The 15,964-nt window shown below is 36.1% G+C and overlaps 1 protein-coding gene across 2 annotated transcripts in view; it reads right to left on the reverse strand.

Annotated features, from left to right (window-relative positions):
• Positions 1–15,964, reverse strand: part of RABGAP1L (RAB GTPase activating protein 1-like) — a 240,134-nt gene that overhangs the window by 184,423 nt on the left and 39,747 nt on the right. For both annotated transcript variants that reach the window (XM_009892860.1, XM_009892861.1), the window contains exon 12: positions 13,384–13,534. In XM_009892860.1, coding sequence (XP_009891162.1) covers positions 13,384–13,534 — 151 coding nt within the window. The remainder of the gene's footprint in view (positions 1–13,383; positions 13,535–15,964) is intronic.

The raw sequence follows: 15,964 nt of genomic DNA on the forward strand, positions 1-15,964 counted from the left end.
CCTGGCGACCTTACCCAGATCCATAAAATGTATCAGCTTATTCTTTAAATAAACAGCAATAGGACAGTATTTATGTCATCACCATGATCGAAAAGCACTCTATAACTAGAAGTTACTTAATGATTTTAAATTAAGTGCTGAAAAGTTAGGGAATACCAAAATTCATCGGTCTGAAGCAGCAGAGTTTTGCCCCTTCATATGTATGGAATTATAAAGACAACTATAATTACAAGATCATAACATATTTAAATTTCTGATACATGCTTGATCATCATTACACGGCTCCTAGCTATACAAGCACTTCCACAACAATCTTGGAGAACTCACTGTCTCCCATCCAACACTTGTCAGATTGTCAAAATTGCTACTTTTATTAAAAAATTAACAGAACTGTGCACTGTGAAATGTTCCAAAGCCCATTCTCAGATAAGCCTTAATTAATACTAAGCAAAGTATTTAACAGATACTTCAGAGAATTATGACTAGAAACAGTAACTTATACTAGAAATATTTGCACTGGAACCATGCACATAGCATGTGCCAGCATCCCAGTGTAAGCCAATATTTTAACACAGTATGTGCCTTGTGTTTTGTGTTCACTGCAGTTAATCAAGGTTCCTACTAGTGTTACTGATAATTCTTTTCTGACCCATATGAAAAGTCTCTCAGCCCAACCCATGAGAGATTGCAGCATGCATAAGAAGCATGATCAAGAATACAGATCAAAGTCAGGTTCCTCCTTCACTTGTGCTAAAGGGAAAAGAATCAGATTAACTCCTTATTACAGCACAAAAATCAAGAGATGGACACTGGAAATTCAACCACCACACACGGGAGTGCAAGAAGGATAACACAGACAAATTTCAGTATATTTTTGTAGTTTTGCTTCCCCAGCCTCAGATTTAATCCTCGAGGCTAGATACCCAGTTAACTCACTCCCTCTTAAACATCACATGAAGCCACAGGTATTCCTAGAGATGCAAATAATGTAGGAGAATAAATTAAGTAATGAATCTGTGACAAAGTCAACAGCTTCTGCAAATGAAACTCCATGTACACAGTCACTATACATGACTTTTCATCAGTCAGGATAAATCTTAGACATATGAGTATCAAGGCTTTAAATCAAAGTTTTCGAAGTTTTCCATCTAATGATTAGGCTAAAGGAGCCAGGGTGCATATTTTCAAGGTTTGTTGCTGACTCAACCAGCTACTAAAGACAAAAGACATGCTGTTCTGAGCTTTCTATGAAATTAGTTTCCTCGTTGTATAATATTCTAAACTTAATCAAGTGCATGGTTGCCTGAAATGTAAGTTTTGAGTTCAAAGACAATGTGCAGCAGTCCAAATATCACTCTGCTTAACTGACAGCTATGTAAATCCATTGCTTGCATTCAGCATCCGGGGTCACATTTCTTTTTATATCAGGTATAGCCATTCTGAACTGAAAATATATAAATACACACACACACACACATACATATAAAAGCATCCCAAAAGAATATTTATTCTAACATTTGCAGGCACATTTTATCCCTAAATGTGGGGGATAAATTTGTTTCTATATTTTCAATTTTCCATAAAAGAAGAATTTGAGAGCAAGCACTTTCACAGAAAGGCCAAGGAAATCCGGGAAGGTGTGACAATAAAGACCAAAAGTGCTTTCTGAAATTACATTTACAAATTCATGAAAGAGAGGTGGCATTGTTCCAAAAGGTACCTCTAACTCCTTTGCCATATAGGTAACAAGAAGCATAGTTAATTAGGCTGCAGTGTTACATTGACTCAACTAAGGCTATCTGAAGGCTGCCCCAAATGGCCTCACCTCTCCTTCCTGCCCTGCCCCAGCTATCTGCTCCCAACTCACCCCTTACGCCACACCTAGCGACACACAGCTACGCAGCGAATCGGGCTCGTCGCTGTAACAGAGAAATGGGGGGAAGGAAGTTTTCTAAATAAACCCCCTACAAATTACTGTGATGTATCAGCCTTGCAATCGCTAGATAGAGTGTACAGAAGAGACAGAACATGCACTAAAACGAATGTCTTCTGGGAATCATGCAGCCGGGGTAAGGCACAGCCTGAAACCGCACCCCCCGTATATGACAATTTAGTTTTAGATTCAGGTTGTATATTCTATTACCTAGTCAAAAAAAAAAAAAAAAAAAAGGTTGTATTTTGAAACTGGATTGCTTTTGAGAGAAATGAGCCATATGAAGATGGCTTTGTCACATGCAGCGTATGATTAAAAAAAGTGAAGCTCCATATCAATATTCAGCTGTCAGCTTAAAAAACAACTGATGAATATTCACAACAAGAAAAAAAATTCTTAGCTGCCAAAATATTTGGGAATGTCCACAGAAACATACATAAAAGATTATTAGAAAGAGTATATGCACTAGCAGACTACAATTGATCTCCTTTTGGTTAGTTTACCTCAACAGCTGCAAATTTGCTTGCTGACAGGGGAAATTACTCTTAATTGGTATGAGCATATTCATCGCTACAAAGAGAAAAAATGTTTTAACAGATACTGGCTGTAATGAAGATCTATAGATCTCTCATTTCTTCTGACGTGATTACAGTAAAATGTAATGCTAGCTCAGTCCCTTAGAAGAATATCCTAAAGAACATAGGAATAATACTGTCATTTGCGGTTTTATCATAACAAAGTCATATCTAAATTAAGATAGCAAAAGGTATCAGAATTCACCCCTATATTAAATTCTAGTTTGAATTTAAGTGATGTATTCATCACTCACATATGCTTTAATTTTTCTACACATGCAGCTCAAGCCTTTCTGGTTTTTGTTACCATTTCAATTACTGTGAATTGCCCACTGCTAGCTGCACGCTGCTATCGTAAAAAATGCTTTAATAAAATGTTGACCACCAGTACTGTTGATAGCAAAGGCATTTTAAGAGACTTTAAACACCAACTGTGATTCCTTGGAGAAATAAAAAAAGCCAGATAAAGTACACTTTTGGATCCTTTGATTTGTAGTGTTCCTCTCCAAACATTTAGAGGTCTCTGTTTAATTCTTATAGTATCAAACAGTATTGTATTGAAACCAGCAATTAATAGTCAGGAAAATGTGGTTTGCTCTCTTAAATAAATGTATTTAAGATTTTTGAAACATTAACCTTCATAAAATAGTCACAGGAAATATTGCTTATTTTAGAGACTGACTCCTGCATCTTTTTCTGTGTAAGCAAGTATAGCCCCTGATTGGGCTTTTAGAGAAAGCGGTTCCTGATGGTTTGAAACAACCTTTCAAAAAAAATCACACAACAGAATCTACGAGGAAGTTGCCCTCCGCCTTAATTCAGTCACAAACCATTCCAAATGAAAATGTGAATTTCTAGCTATAATTTGTAAGAGACACAGTAATTTTTTGATAGAGTCACTGTATTTGCATATGCAAGCCATTTGCACATGCCAACACGGCAGTTCAGCAACCCAATGACACACAAATGGCCTTCTTATTTCAAAGGCAGACTGTGGCTGGCCTGAAATTCTTTTGAAGACTAGCATTACTGATTTACACGTGCAATAACAGAAACTCTTTAGCCTTACAAACAAGATATTTAAAATCCAATTACTTTGATTTTCAGCGCAGTCTTCTGATTTCCAGAATGTAGTTGTTACATGGATAACATCACTTAATTCCTCTCATTTTAACTGCTCCATTACAGTAACATACAACCCCCCACCTCTTCCTCTCACCTTCAACAGCTCCAGCCCTTGAGTAATGCAGCCTCCTGAATGGCAGTTATGCAACCTTTGTTTGAAAGCAGGGGATGGTTAGGAAGAAGTGACTTTGAGATGAAAGAGTAATACCAAGAGAAGGTTGATAGTTTAAAAAAAAAAATAAAAAAAAATTACACTTTCAGGAATTGCAGCTCTCATGCAATGGTAATACGTACATAACAATTTGCTTCGTCTAAGCTGTGCCCTACGCTGTAACAGATAGATGCATACACACAGAATGAATATGCATTACATAATGACAACACGCACTGCAGAGAACTTCAGAAATGATCCAATTTTACTCAGTCATGTAGAATGCCATTGTTTAAAACATCTTCTTACTATGGCTGCTCTCTCAGCATCAGCATCATTACTGCTACAGGAAAACTGAACGTCTATTAACAAACCAATATTCAAATTAAACTAGGATACCTATTAAAGTTTTATCTAGGAAAGCATATCGGATTTTTAAAAGGAGCTCTGAGGTGCCAAGCATTTACCAGAACCACCAGCTATTACTACACACTCTACTGTAAAGAAATAGCGAGACACTGAGACATCCCTGCCCCACCCTACCTAACAAAACACTTTTTATCTGCATCAATGTACATATATCCGGCGCCTATGAGACGTATCAATTTTAATATCAATTCTTCCAGTAACCATCATTTAAAACTATTCAGGCCATAATACTGTTTTATCATTCTGTTTGAAATGATGGGCAGCTATGCTCCCCTGTTTTTGCAGATAACGAATTATAAATTCACACAGACAAAACAGAATACAGTCTCCAAGAGGGTAAATGCAAATCTCATTTGCACTCTACCCATCAGAACAACGTGTCAATTTACATGACTTTTAGAGCTGGCAGGTCATACAGGGACCCAAGAGCCAGGAATTGTATTGCAAGTGCTATTTTAGTGCTATCATAAGTAGTTATGTATGGAAAAGAAATTGCAGAAAAATTCTTAATGTGGCAAAACTTTTAATAATTTTATGCAGGCTCTGAAAAAAAAAATATTATTGGTGTTATTTCCCACCTCAAATATCACACCTAAAAGTTAATATTAAGATGACATAAAAATAAAAATTACTAATGGATGCTACTCCTTTTTTTTCCCTGAAAAGAGCTGTCATTAAACTGAAGAATTTCTTTGAAGATGAAGAGTGAGCACAAGCTTTTCCCTTTTGTGCATGCAAAATTGAAAGATTTTCTCCAGGTGAGCTCTAAATGAATCAAAATTTGGCAAATTAAATTCACCTCAGGGACATTTTATTCCTGAGTTTGTAAAAGTAATATTAACATTTACTATGAAACTAGGTACCCTGGTACATTTATAATAAACTAAACCTTTTATCTGAAGTCTGAATTTAAATGAAGCTATTTAAAGAATTAAACTCCTGTCAACTTCTGCTCTTCAGAGGCAATATTTTTTCACTAATTTGTAATAAGGCATTTTCAGTTCATATATACTTTATTATTCCACAGTATGCAGTGCTAAAATAACTCAAACAAGTGGAAGACTGTCAACACTAACAGCTCAACTTATACCAAAAATAAGGCATCTCAGCAATCCTACCAGCATATAATCTGACTTTTCACTACAAACCACATTAAATTATAAAAATATCAAGAATCTACTTGCCATTAGATGAATGATCTCAGTTTAAGAGAAGAGTTAAGTAACAGTCAGCCTATCAGAGAAGGTGGATAAAAGTAAAACTTAAGAAACTGCCTATAGATACTGAATTTAAAAGAAACATGAAACAGGAAAAGTTGCACGTACATCTCAAAGCAATCAGTTCCTTTAGAATTATTTTGCTTAATATCTAAGGATCTCCTTCAAAAAGCAATAAAATAGATATTAGTTATCTCTCTTTCTAATAAACTAAAAAACCCACAATGTTCTTATAATGATAATTGATCCTTATATACTAGAATCTTTTATAATTGGTAAGCATATAGCTATGCCATTCTTCATATCTAATCTCTCTAAAAGTTAAGGAAGACCATTCCTAATTAGTATAGGGAAGAAATAAAGATGCAAAGAAAAAACTAGAACAGCAAAATATAATAGATCAACTTTTCTGAAACACTTTAACTTTTACTGCTGGGAAGTTCGTTCAGTGCAAAAAGACAGGCATACTATGTTTCTAATATTTGTAATGACAACCTGGGCAAGGTACCGTCTTCAAAGATTTCAGGATGCGTTCTTGCAAAAGGGGGGACCTTTATAATTTTCAGTAGCTATTTGCCATAAGCACATGTCAAAAAAAAAAAAAAAAAAAGATAGTAGTCATACCAATTTTGGCTGTAGTCCAGGACAACAGTCTATTTAGAAACGTGACAGTGCTTCACTTAACAGACACATTTTTTAAAAACTGCTGCAAGAAGAAACCCATGTGTTACATGCTACTCTTGATGCTCTCACACTGTGTGACCAGACTGCTTAACAGCCAAAGCTCTGATGAAATGGGTCGCTCCCCACTGTACTGGGCAGGGAACACACAAGTGACTCCTCACTACGCAGATGCATAAACTCCCCCATTTTCAGTTAGGACAAACAGATGCAGCATTCTGAACACAAATATTTGCTACAAAAATACTCTAATGTTTCAGTCCATTAACCGACCTGCTGTGGCAGCTGGTGAACAGTCATCTTTTTAATTAGACACCCTTACTGATTAATTAGTCTCAGAACACTGAGCAGTGGAACCTTGCACGATGCCATTGGGACAAAAAATATTGCTCTTCCTAGTGCTAACTTAATATCCTTTGGTATAGCTGCAAATAACAAGCTTGATTAATTTTCTACTCAAACTAAAATAGCTTTCCTATGTCAGTAATTCTCTCAATCTACAGCTAAACTGTTTCAACCCAACATTTTCAAACAAATAAATAAATAAAACCCACATAAACATGGCATCATGGTCCTGGTTTCAAAGTTAACTGCATTTAATCCTATTTGCATAGACACAGTGGCTCATTTGTAATCTCCTCCACTTTCTATTTACTAACTATGCAAGTAAACTAGCAATAAAAATAAAAAAGCCAAGTAAATATTAAGTATGAAGCAAAGAAGCAAATACTTTTTTTTGTTTGAATAGTTTTGGTAATACATTTCTACGTTAGGTTTACATGAAAGTTGATCTTCAGTCTGATATCAGTTTGCAGACAGATGCACTACGGAAAACAGATACTTAAAGTTAATTCAATATATGGAAGACTGTACTTAAGCAGACAACGACACTTCAACGATACTTGCTATTTTCAGCTATCCTATTTCTAAATTTTACTTTTGGACAAGAGACGACTATTGCACCTTTGGGAGAAGGGATGATAGAGACATCCACTTGTAGGACGTCTCACAGTCCTACCACTATGAAAAAGTTTCTGTTCTCAGAAACTGCTCATAATAATGAAATACAGCTGTTAAAGAACTTCAAACATTTTTCTCTACAGTAGCTCTTCCTTTTCTGTAGAGGTTTGTAAGAGAAGTGTTAAGATTGATCTGATGACCAGCCAGTTGGAGGCCCGCAGCAAAGCTACAACATATCACCTCTGCCAACAGGGAAACAGGCTGGAAGCCACAAACCCACCCATAATGAGGAAAGAGAAACAAAAGGGCAGCAACACCTCAAAGATTTACACAGCCAGAAGCCAGCAACCTTCTGAGGGAAAAGACCTCACCATGAAAGCTGTTTGGCTCATAAAGTGTACCAAAAACTCGTAAACAAAAAAAAAAGTTTGTTGCCACTAACCAAGAGAAACCCAAGAGGTGTAGGGATGACCTTACAGCCAGCACCCCTTGTCCTCCATGTCACACACAGCTGATCCTGGCCAAGGCAGCTGAACACATGTACCACAGGGCTGGTGACTACATGGATACAAGAAAATTAATGTGTAACATGTAATTCCATCAGTGCATGCAGACTGCTTCCGTTTGCCATCTTTTCCTGTTCTTTTCAGCAAACAAATGCTAAAGTTTAATTTGGTATCTGGGCCTGTAAAACTGGTTAACCTGAGAGGTATCCAGAAATCTGAAACCTTAACTTTCATTTCTTTTTTTTTTCTTTATAATGAAAGGATTTGTCTTGTAGAAATCAGAAACAATAACAGTGGTTCAAACAGAACAGATGAACTACATATATTAGCTCTAAATTGACTGGATTTCATCCAGCCTAAAAACCAAGACATTTGCTCCGTCTTCTGCAGCAACGGAATGTACTTTCATATAACTGGTCCCTACTGCATGAGAATTACACCTCTGTGTGACTACTGCTAATTTCAAATTCTTATATTACTGAGGTAAATTATTTTCATCATACGGCAATTTTTTAATCCCCAAATCAATGCCTCTCATATTGGCTTCAGACTTTGGAAGAATTCTTACGATTTTCACTCTTTTGCAGAGTGGCTTGAAATGTTACTGGCCCAGATGCAAAACACCATTACACAGTCAGCAAAGCTAGTTTTTGGCCAACTCCTCTGAAGCCTGACCCTTTAATTAGTTATTATCTCTAACTGTTCTAGGCACATGCTCATATTGCCAAAGGAAATTATGACAATAAACAAATAATCTTATTTTTGGTTCTCGTATAAGTCATTTAGAACGACAGCCATTCAGTCTTCTTTAAGACCTTTGACTCAAACTCACCAACCATTTCAAAAATGGCCATTCACATTCATATGCAAACTTTCATTAGTTTCGAGTAACATAGTATTACCAACATCTACTTTATCTGCAACCAGATTTCTTTTTCTGATCATACTTTGAAAAATACTAATAATAAATTTAAAACAAGTTTTGTTTTCTTAAACCAGAGCAGCAGCAGCATTTAGAAGTAGTCTATATATGCTGTTTGATGAACTTTATACATACAGCTCATTTCTTAATGGAAATCAGACTGTAAACTGAAAGTCTTTTATACAGAAATGATACATTTAACAATCATAAGTCCTACCTTAAAATGGTCCATCCAAAAGTTTTCAAACTACAGAATGTGAATGACTCTTCTTTTTCTGCTTTCATTATTTTACTTAGGCAACTACATACAACCCTGACAGGTCTTACTTTCTAAACTTAGGAAAAAGTACTTCAGTGCAGGTAATTTCAAGAATAATTGGTAACAGCACTACAAAACAGGCACCCAGTCCATAACACTGAAAAGGATGGAAAGAAGTCTTGCCCTACAAATTCAGCAGCGAGAGCACATACAAGAATGAAAACATCAATAACAGAAAAGCAGGAGGTTAATAATAGGCAGCATAATATGTAAAAAATAAAACATCTGTCCCAATTCAGCTGCAACAAGTGTTTTACAGTAAATTGCTTTATGACTGCCATCAAGTGACAGGAGATTTCTAACGATTTACACATCGACAGTGCCTGACACCTCTTCTGAAAGGGACAATGCGGGGTAAGGACAGCAGAGTGGGGCAAGGTGGAGTATAACTGTTGCTGAAGATGATTACCAGTCACCTCAATTGTAAACAGGGTAAACTGTAGCTTGCCACTGGTCAGTTTATCTGAGCTCAAAGTAGATCTTGTCATGGGAAAAATTCATCTGAGTCTCTTGAGAGGAACCACTGAAACATGAAACAATGTCAAGTAGGTAGGAGAAAAAATACGTTATCAATGAAGTGCCCCTAGCTTATGCATGGTTTTCTACTTATCTTAACAAATGGATCTGACATGCTTTTACAAAAGCTCTATATACACATACCAGTACTACCCCTTCATTATCATCACACAAGCAGATTTTTCTCACTCTGATTTGTGTCTGTGTTTTCCTTATATATATATATATATTTAAAAAAAAAAAAAATCATTTATTTCTGCTGGTGTATCTTTTATTTTCCCCTTTCTTTACTGTGCCACATGCAGTGGGTCAAAAGCCTATGGCACACATGCCAGAAAGGTAACTAAGACAAATTTTGATTGTCATACAGTACAGATTTACATATATGTCAGAAATGAAGCAGCTGCCAAATCACAACTCCTACTCTCTAAAATTGTATGCAAGACCTACTATTGTGCTCCAGTCAAAATTTCTGAGAGGCTCATGGTAATCACCAAGCCGGAACTCAGCAGGAGACGTGAGATGTAGCAAAATAGTACTTGTCAGTAAGAAAGTATTTGTGAGAGCAGAAGTATTTCTTTCTCCCTTCCCTCATGGAACTCTGAACTCAGCTAGAGATGGGCAATGTATCGGCATGTGAATGTTCTGATATGGGGAAGGAAACACAGTTCACTAGATCATACTTGACAGACTGTTGACCTCCAGTGCAAATGACTAGAGGACATGCTTTTGGAGAAAACAAGTACAGCATTGATTTTTCTAAATAAGACAGAGATTTTATTTTGCTTTCTGTGCTGAACTGAAACAGTAAAACAAGCCCCAAATGACTCTCTCCTACAGAACACACTGAACAAAACACTCCTCTAACTAAAAAACACTGCAGTAGATTTCAGAGCTCTGCATACAGATGGATATATACAGCGTAACATGCATACCTGATCTGTTAAGCGATGTGTACGAGTTTCCTAATCTCACATACTATTTCCACACAAACTACATGCAACTGGAGTAGAACAACAAATGTGCCTGTATCGTGGTCTCTAAAGTAAATTTAAATGTTGAGAGTCTGTTATCATTCAGTTCATTGCAAGGAACACGTTTTTGGGGTGCCAATGATACAATTCTCATCCTCCATTAGTAAGCGCAGTTTCACCAGGAGTTAACCAGCAACACGGTAGTAAAGTTCCAGTTTTTACCAGATTTCTCTGTTCCTCATAAGAGGTAGTCATATATTAGGTATCATATGTTCAATACTAATAATTCCAGCGATTGGGTTCACCTTTTAAGCTATGATAGCAAAATGACAGTTTTAAAGATTTGTTCCTCAAGTTAGCCCTCTGAAATTTTCTTTAGGAAAAAATTTCTTTGGTTACTTTAGATCTCATAATTAAAGATATCAAAGATGCTTTTGAAGCCAAGCGTCATTCAGGAAAACTTACCAGTAAGTGCTGCCTAAAACTACGCTATAGTACTCTATTGCATTTTGCTATAGAGTTACACAGTTCAGCCACGTTATTTTGATCACCAGACAAAAAATCCCAAGTGCACCTATATAAACTTACTTTCTTACAAATCCCTGGGTGCAGAGATTTTTCGAGTGATTTCCATGTGCCCTCTTTCTCACTGAGGTACTGCAATTGGCAACTTAGCCCAACAGTGCAGGTAAGGCTGGATGACCAGAAAGGGGAAAGGGCTGGGGCGCTGGGAGAGCAGGCTCTTATGAAAGAGCTATTACAATGAGCTAGGAGACGGAGCAGCATGGTGTTACGAAAGGTTCAAGGGAACTAAGCAGTATCAGGGAGCTGTTTAAGGGAGAGACTTGTACCAGGGGGAGTTGTATGAGGAGGTATGTAGGTAGCAGGTCGAGTTTGCAGATGTTTATGCCACCTCCTCCTTCTGGTATCTCAGCACACTTTATTCTCAGGACTGCAAGTGCAGAACGCTGCCACCTCTAACCACCTAGGAATGTCTTACAGAAATACGCTTGGGAATGCACATGCTTACAGAATATACTACTGAAGTGGTCAAGACACCCACAAAAATATCCAGCTTCCAGAAGTGCGCCTAAACAAGAGAGTAATGTTAAGCAGAATGACCAAATTGGGAGACAATTAATCTGTGTAAATGTATGCGCAAACTGGAAGACAAAAGCCATCTGTCTCGTGGAAAGAATAAATAATTATGGAAAAAATAAAGTAGATGTTGTTGGTATATAGGGATGGTAGCATACAAACAACGGCGAAAAAAGAAATCAGTTCTGCTATTTCATACAGAAGAAGAAAGTGAACAATCATTAATACCCAAATAACTCTGAAGTTTAACATGAATATTATTATGGACACACGTAAGATAACACTACAACAAAGATTTTAATAGGATTCAGAGAATAATATGTACATGCCTCTCTCTCTCTCTCTCTCTCTAAAACAACTTAATTCACATTACCAAAAAAATGGGCCTTAGCTTTGGTTTGGGAGACTCTCCAGTTCGTTTCTTTTCATGAATCCTTTCATGCAATGTATGCCAAATGATGTGATCACCAGCAGTTATATACAGTAAGGCTACAGAAAAAAATTTGTGATTTCAGAGTAAAAGTGATTTGCTTCAGGAAAAACAACTGCGTTTGAATAAATGCTTCAGTTTAGAATAGGATTTAATTTTCTAATCCATAACAGCATAATATTTCATATTAAATACTGTATGCAATACCATCTTCCAAAATACATCACTGAAATATTTCTATTATGAAAAGGACAAGCGTAGCAAGGTATTTTTAAGGCATGAGGCCCTAAAGTCAAGCTAAGGCTTGCATTTTAGAAGTTTTCCACTTCCTCCTCCGCTGTGAAACAAACATCTTCCCCACTTTTGGAAAGCAAGAGAAAAATAATGGAGGTGGTTTTGATGCAACATACAGCTGACAGATGTCCTGTGAATGGTTTCTAAGGAAAATATAACCCAACTACAACGTCAAAAAGAAAAAATTACACTACCAAAACATCCTTCTTTAATGGTAAAGGAAAAAGTCATGAGGACAGCTCTCACTCTGGGGATGCTTTTAAACTTTACAAACATAGCAGGTAGGTCAAATTAAGAGGGCAAGTATCAAAAAGTTATGACATTATGAAAGGAAACTTTTACTAACAACATGTACCCCACAACTTTTGTATGGACAGATGATTCATTCCCTAGATAACAAATCCAACACTTTCTATGAGCAACATAGAACATTATCTACATCCGTTTCTGCCATTATGACCATTTTTGAGACAACAAAAACAGCAGCAACATTTTTGCTGTTCTTCCTCAGAGTGCATAAATAGTCTGCAGTGGCAAGAATTTTAGGACCCCAAATTGTGAGTTTACCTCCTGACACTGCACAGAGTTTATGTTACTACACCGCAGTGGTTCTCAATCCTTCAATCACAGCTATAAGCAGTCTGGAACATCTAGGCAGACCACTTCTTATAGTGCTTACTGACTGCACTGATGACATTAAGCTACAGAATGGAAAGAGATTCCCAAAAGGATTCTCCTCTCAAATCGCACATACAGAAAGGAGACTGGTTTCCTGCTAGGTAAAAATGTTTTTAACTTTCTTTTTTAAAATAAACAACAGAACAAGAAATGCCCAATTTTTGAGGTTTTGCTTGGTTTGTTTTTTTAAACCAAAAACCAGAAAATTAAGGCATAAAGAGAACAGAAACTGCTGAAAAAACAAAGCAATGAACACGAGTTTATTAAAAAAACAGACAACAAAACAACAAAATACCTGAACAACAAGCTGATGTGCTTATTATCATCACAGCAAGTGAATAGAAAGCTAAATGTCAAGCATTACTACAGATACAGGTCAGCCATCTCTATTGTTAATGCCATTCAGCAGGTACCCATGGCAGGAGGTAAAGTCACAATTTCAATTGCTTAAAACAAGTCAACCCGTTTCACTCTTTTGCTAGTTTTCCACTGAATAAAACTGCTGATTACTGGAATTCATTTTAACCAAAGGGAAAAAAAAAAAAAAAGAAAGAAAAAAACAAACCACCACTTACCATTGTGATAAGAACTCTGTACTTATCCAGCATTGCCTGGCTATCATGGCATCCTGCCAGCAACTGCCAAACCTCTGCCCTTAGTGCTTCTGGAACACCACTTTTCACCAGGGTAGATAATCCATTTGGTCTCACAACAAGATTGTTGTGCCTGAGAAACAGACAATCGTTTGCTTATTATACTTCAACTACAGGAGTAGAAATCAAGATAAAACATACAAAAAGTTTTTAAACTTTCCAATGTTACTCTGAAAAGTAGAGTCAGGAACTGCAACATAAACTGTTCTTCCACTTGTTATGCTAATTAGCATTTGTCAGATGGAAAGCAAAAATTCTGCAAGGATTTACAGTTAGAACGAGTGGCAAAATGTAGTGATACCCAAATTCTCTAGGTGTAGAGAAATAAATAAAAATTAAAACAATAAACAATTGCAGAAATTGAACTAAATTGGCTAATGAAGAACAATTCGAATTGAAAGAGAAAACTATGCCATCTGTGCAGACAATTCAATTTAAATAGTTGTCCAATACACATGTTTAGCTTAGGTTAAGAAAAGGAAATTAAAAACAACCTAAGCTGTATAGAGAAATGAATTTTGGAAAACAAATAAAAGCCAGTTTTAAGAGTACTAATACAAAGACAGAAGTTCCAGTTTTGCACTTCATGCCAAGAGTATGTTGCAAGTCCCAAAAAGCAGTAACAATTACACATACCTTGGTAAAATCTCACCATTCTGAATAAATCTGTCTATTCGTGTTTTACTGTCTGTTTATACACACACCAAGAATGTAGAAAGAAAATTGCAGGATGACTTTTTTTATTTTCCAACACTACATAATTAATCCTACAAAAGTTGGTATATAGAATTATGAAAAGGCCTTATTCAGAGAGATTGAATACTAAAGACGTGTATTTCAAAAATAATCCAGTCACTGAGTGCATACACTTAGGATAAAATCACTGCACATGCACAATATTGCAGAGCTTTCAGTCACAGATGTTTAAAAATCCTTTTCGAGATAATAGCGTTTACCGATCTAGAGTAAACCTCGCTTTGACTTATTATGACAATTTTTATAGCAATGCAGCAGGAAGACCATGTGAATTGACTCTTTATTCTTTCTAATGTAGAAAGTGCTTTGTTCTGTTATTGTTTTGACCATTGTTATGTTTTTCAACTCTGCTGGTAGGAGAATAGTGAGAGTGGCAGTTTAGCCAAATGCTAGCAAGCTGTGATTAAATTAAATAACCTGCAATTTGACCCTTCATTTTAAGTAAATGTTTAGAGTACTCATTCTTTGAAACAGGTCATTAAGATGTGAACAGTTTACCACTACTGTTTAAATTTAAAAGGTCCTCTAATTTTTTCATATCTATATATATAATGGCTTTATTCCTTTAAATACAGTAATTACTTTAAATTTTAAATGTGTAGCACAATACAAGTAATTTCAAACTTTATTGTTCAGTTAGCCAAATTAAAACTCAACTAGTCCCTTTTCTCTTTTTCAGTACATTTTGCAGCAACTCACATTAAACTAATGGTCTTGTGATGGGAAAAATCTAGAAAGAAAAATCAATATTCACAGAAATATTAAAAGGACTAGACACTCTAAGCAGTTACAAAATTATGAGATGTCCATTCAGGAATAAATAAATAAAATACAGCAGAAACTTAAAGCTCAAGTTGTGTGAAAATGAAGCATTCATAGCACACTTCAAATCAGATTAGTTTGGTTATTACAGGGATTTGGTCATATGTGTTACATGAGAAACACAGAAGGCCTTCTCTGAGGATTCGGCAAGCAGATAAAATAAAATGAACCGCTAAAAAGTTACATTCCCACAGAAACATAACAGGTAATTTTTCAGTGACACCAAGAAAACAATACGAATAGCTTATGGCAACAGCTAACAGAGATGCAAATTCCATGCTGTAATACCATCCTTACTACTGAACTTATTCACAATTGAGAATTAAACTTGCTACAGTACACCAGATCTTACTGGTATTGTCACATATTTAGACAGTTTTATGGTCGAGGTAACACTTTAGCAACATTAGTCCATGCAGTAAAGCATAACTCTCTAACTTCAATAGACAGCTTCTCAGTTTCTGAATGTACATTTGGGAAACAGCTGATCATTAATAATCCTTGCTCTGTATTCTAGAATAATGAACAAATATGCATTTCTCCCTCCTTCCTGTAGAGGCCCAGGCACCTTGCATTCCTAGACACTTTCTGACACCTGCTTGGCTCAGACTGTAACAGAAACAAGCATAAAGTAAAAGCTTGTCTTATTCTAGTCTTATCCTTTGGCACATGGGAAAAAATGGGTCAATTCATGGATTCTGACATCTTTAATTTGTTAGAAAGTGCTGTAATTCTCCTGCACAAAATTCAAAGACATAATTTTAAAACATCAAAGAGCAAGGATACAGGAACAGCGATGCATAGACTATGTTCCAACTTGACAAACAAATATTTCTGATCAAAGACTACTATTGACCATTACTACTTTTTTTTTTTTAAAAAAAAAAAAAAAAAACGTTAAGAAAAAGTTAGGACCTTAGAAAAA

This window comes from Charadrius vociferus, unplaced genomic scaffold, assembly GCF_000708025.1.
Source record: "Charadrius vociferus isolate BGI_N301 unplaced genomic scaffold, ASM70802v2 scaffold39, whole genome shotgun sequence".
NCBI classification, from domain to species: Eukaryota; Metazoa; Chordata; class Aves; order Charadriiformes; family Charadriidae; genus Charadrius; species Charadrius vociferus.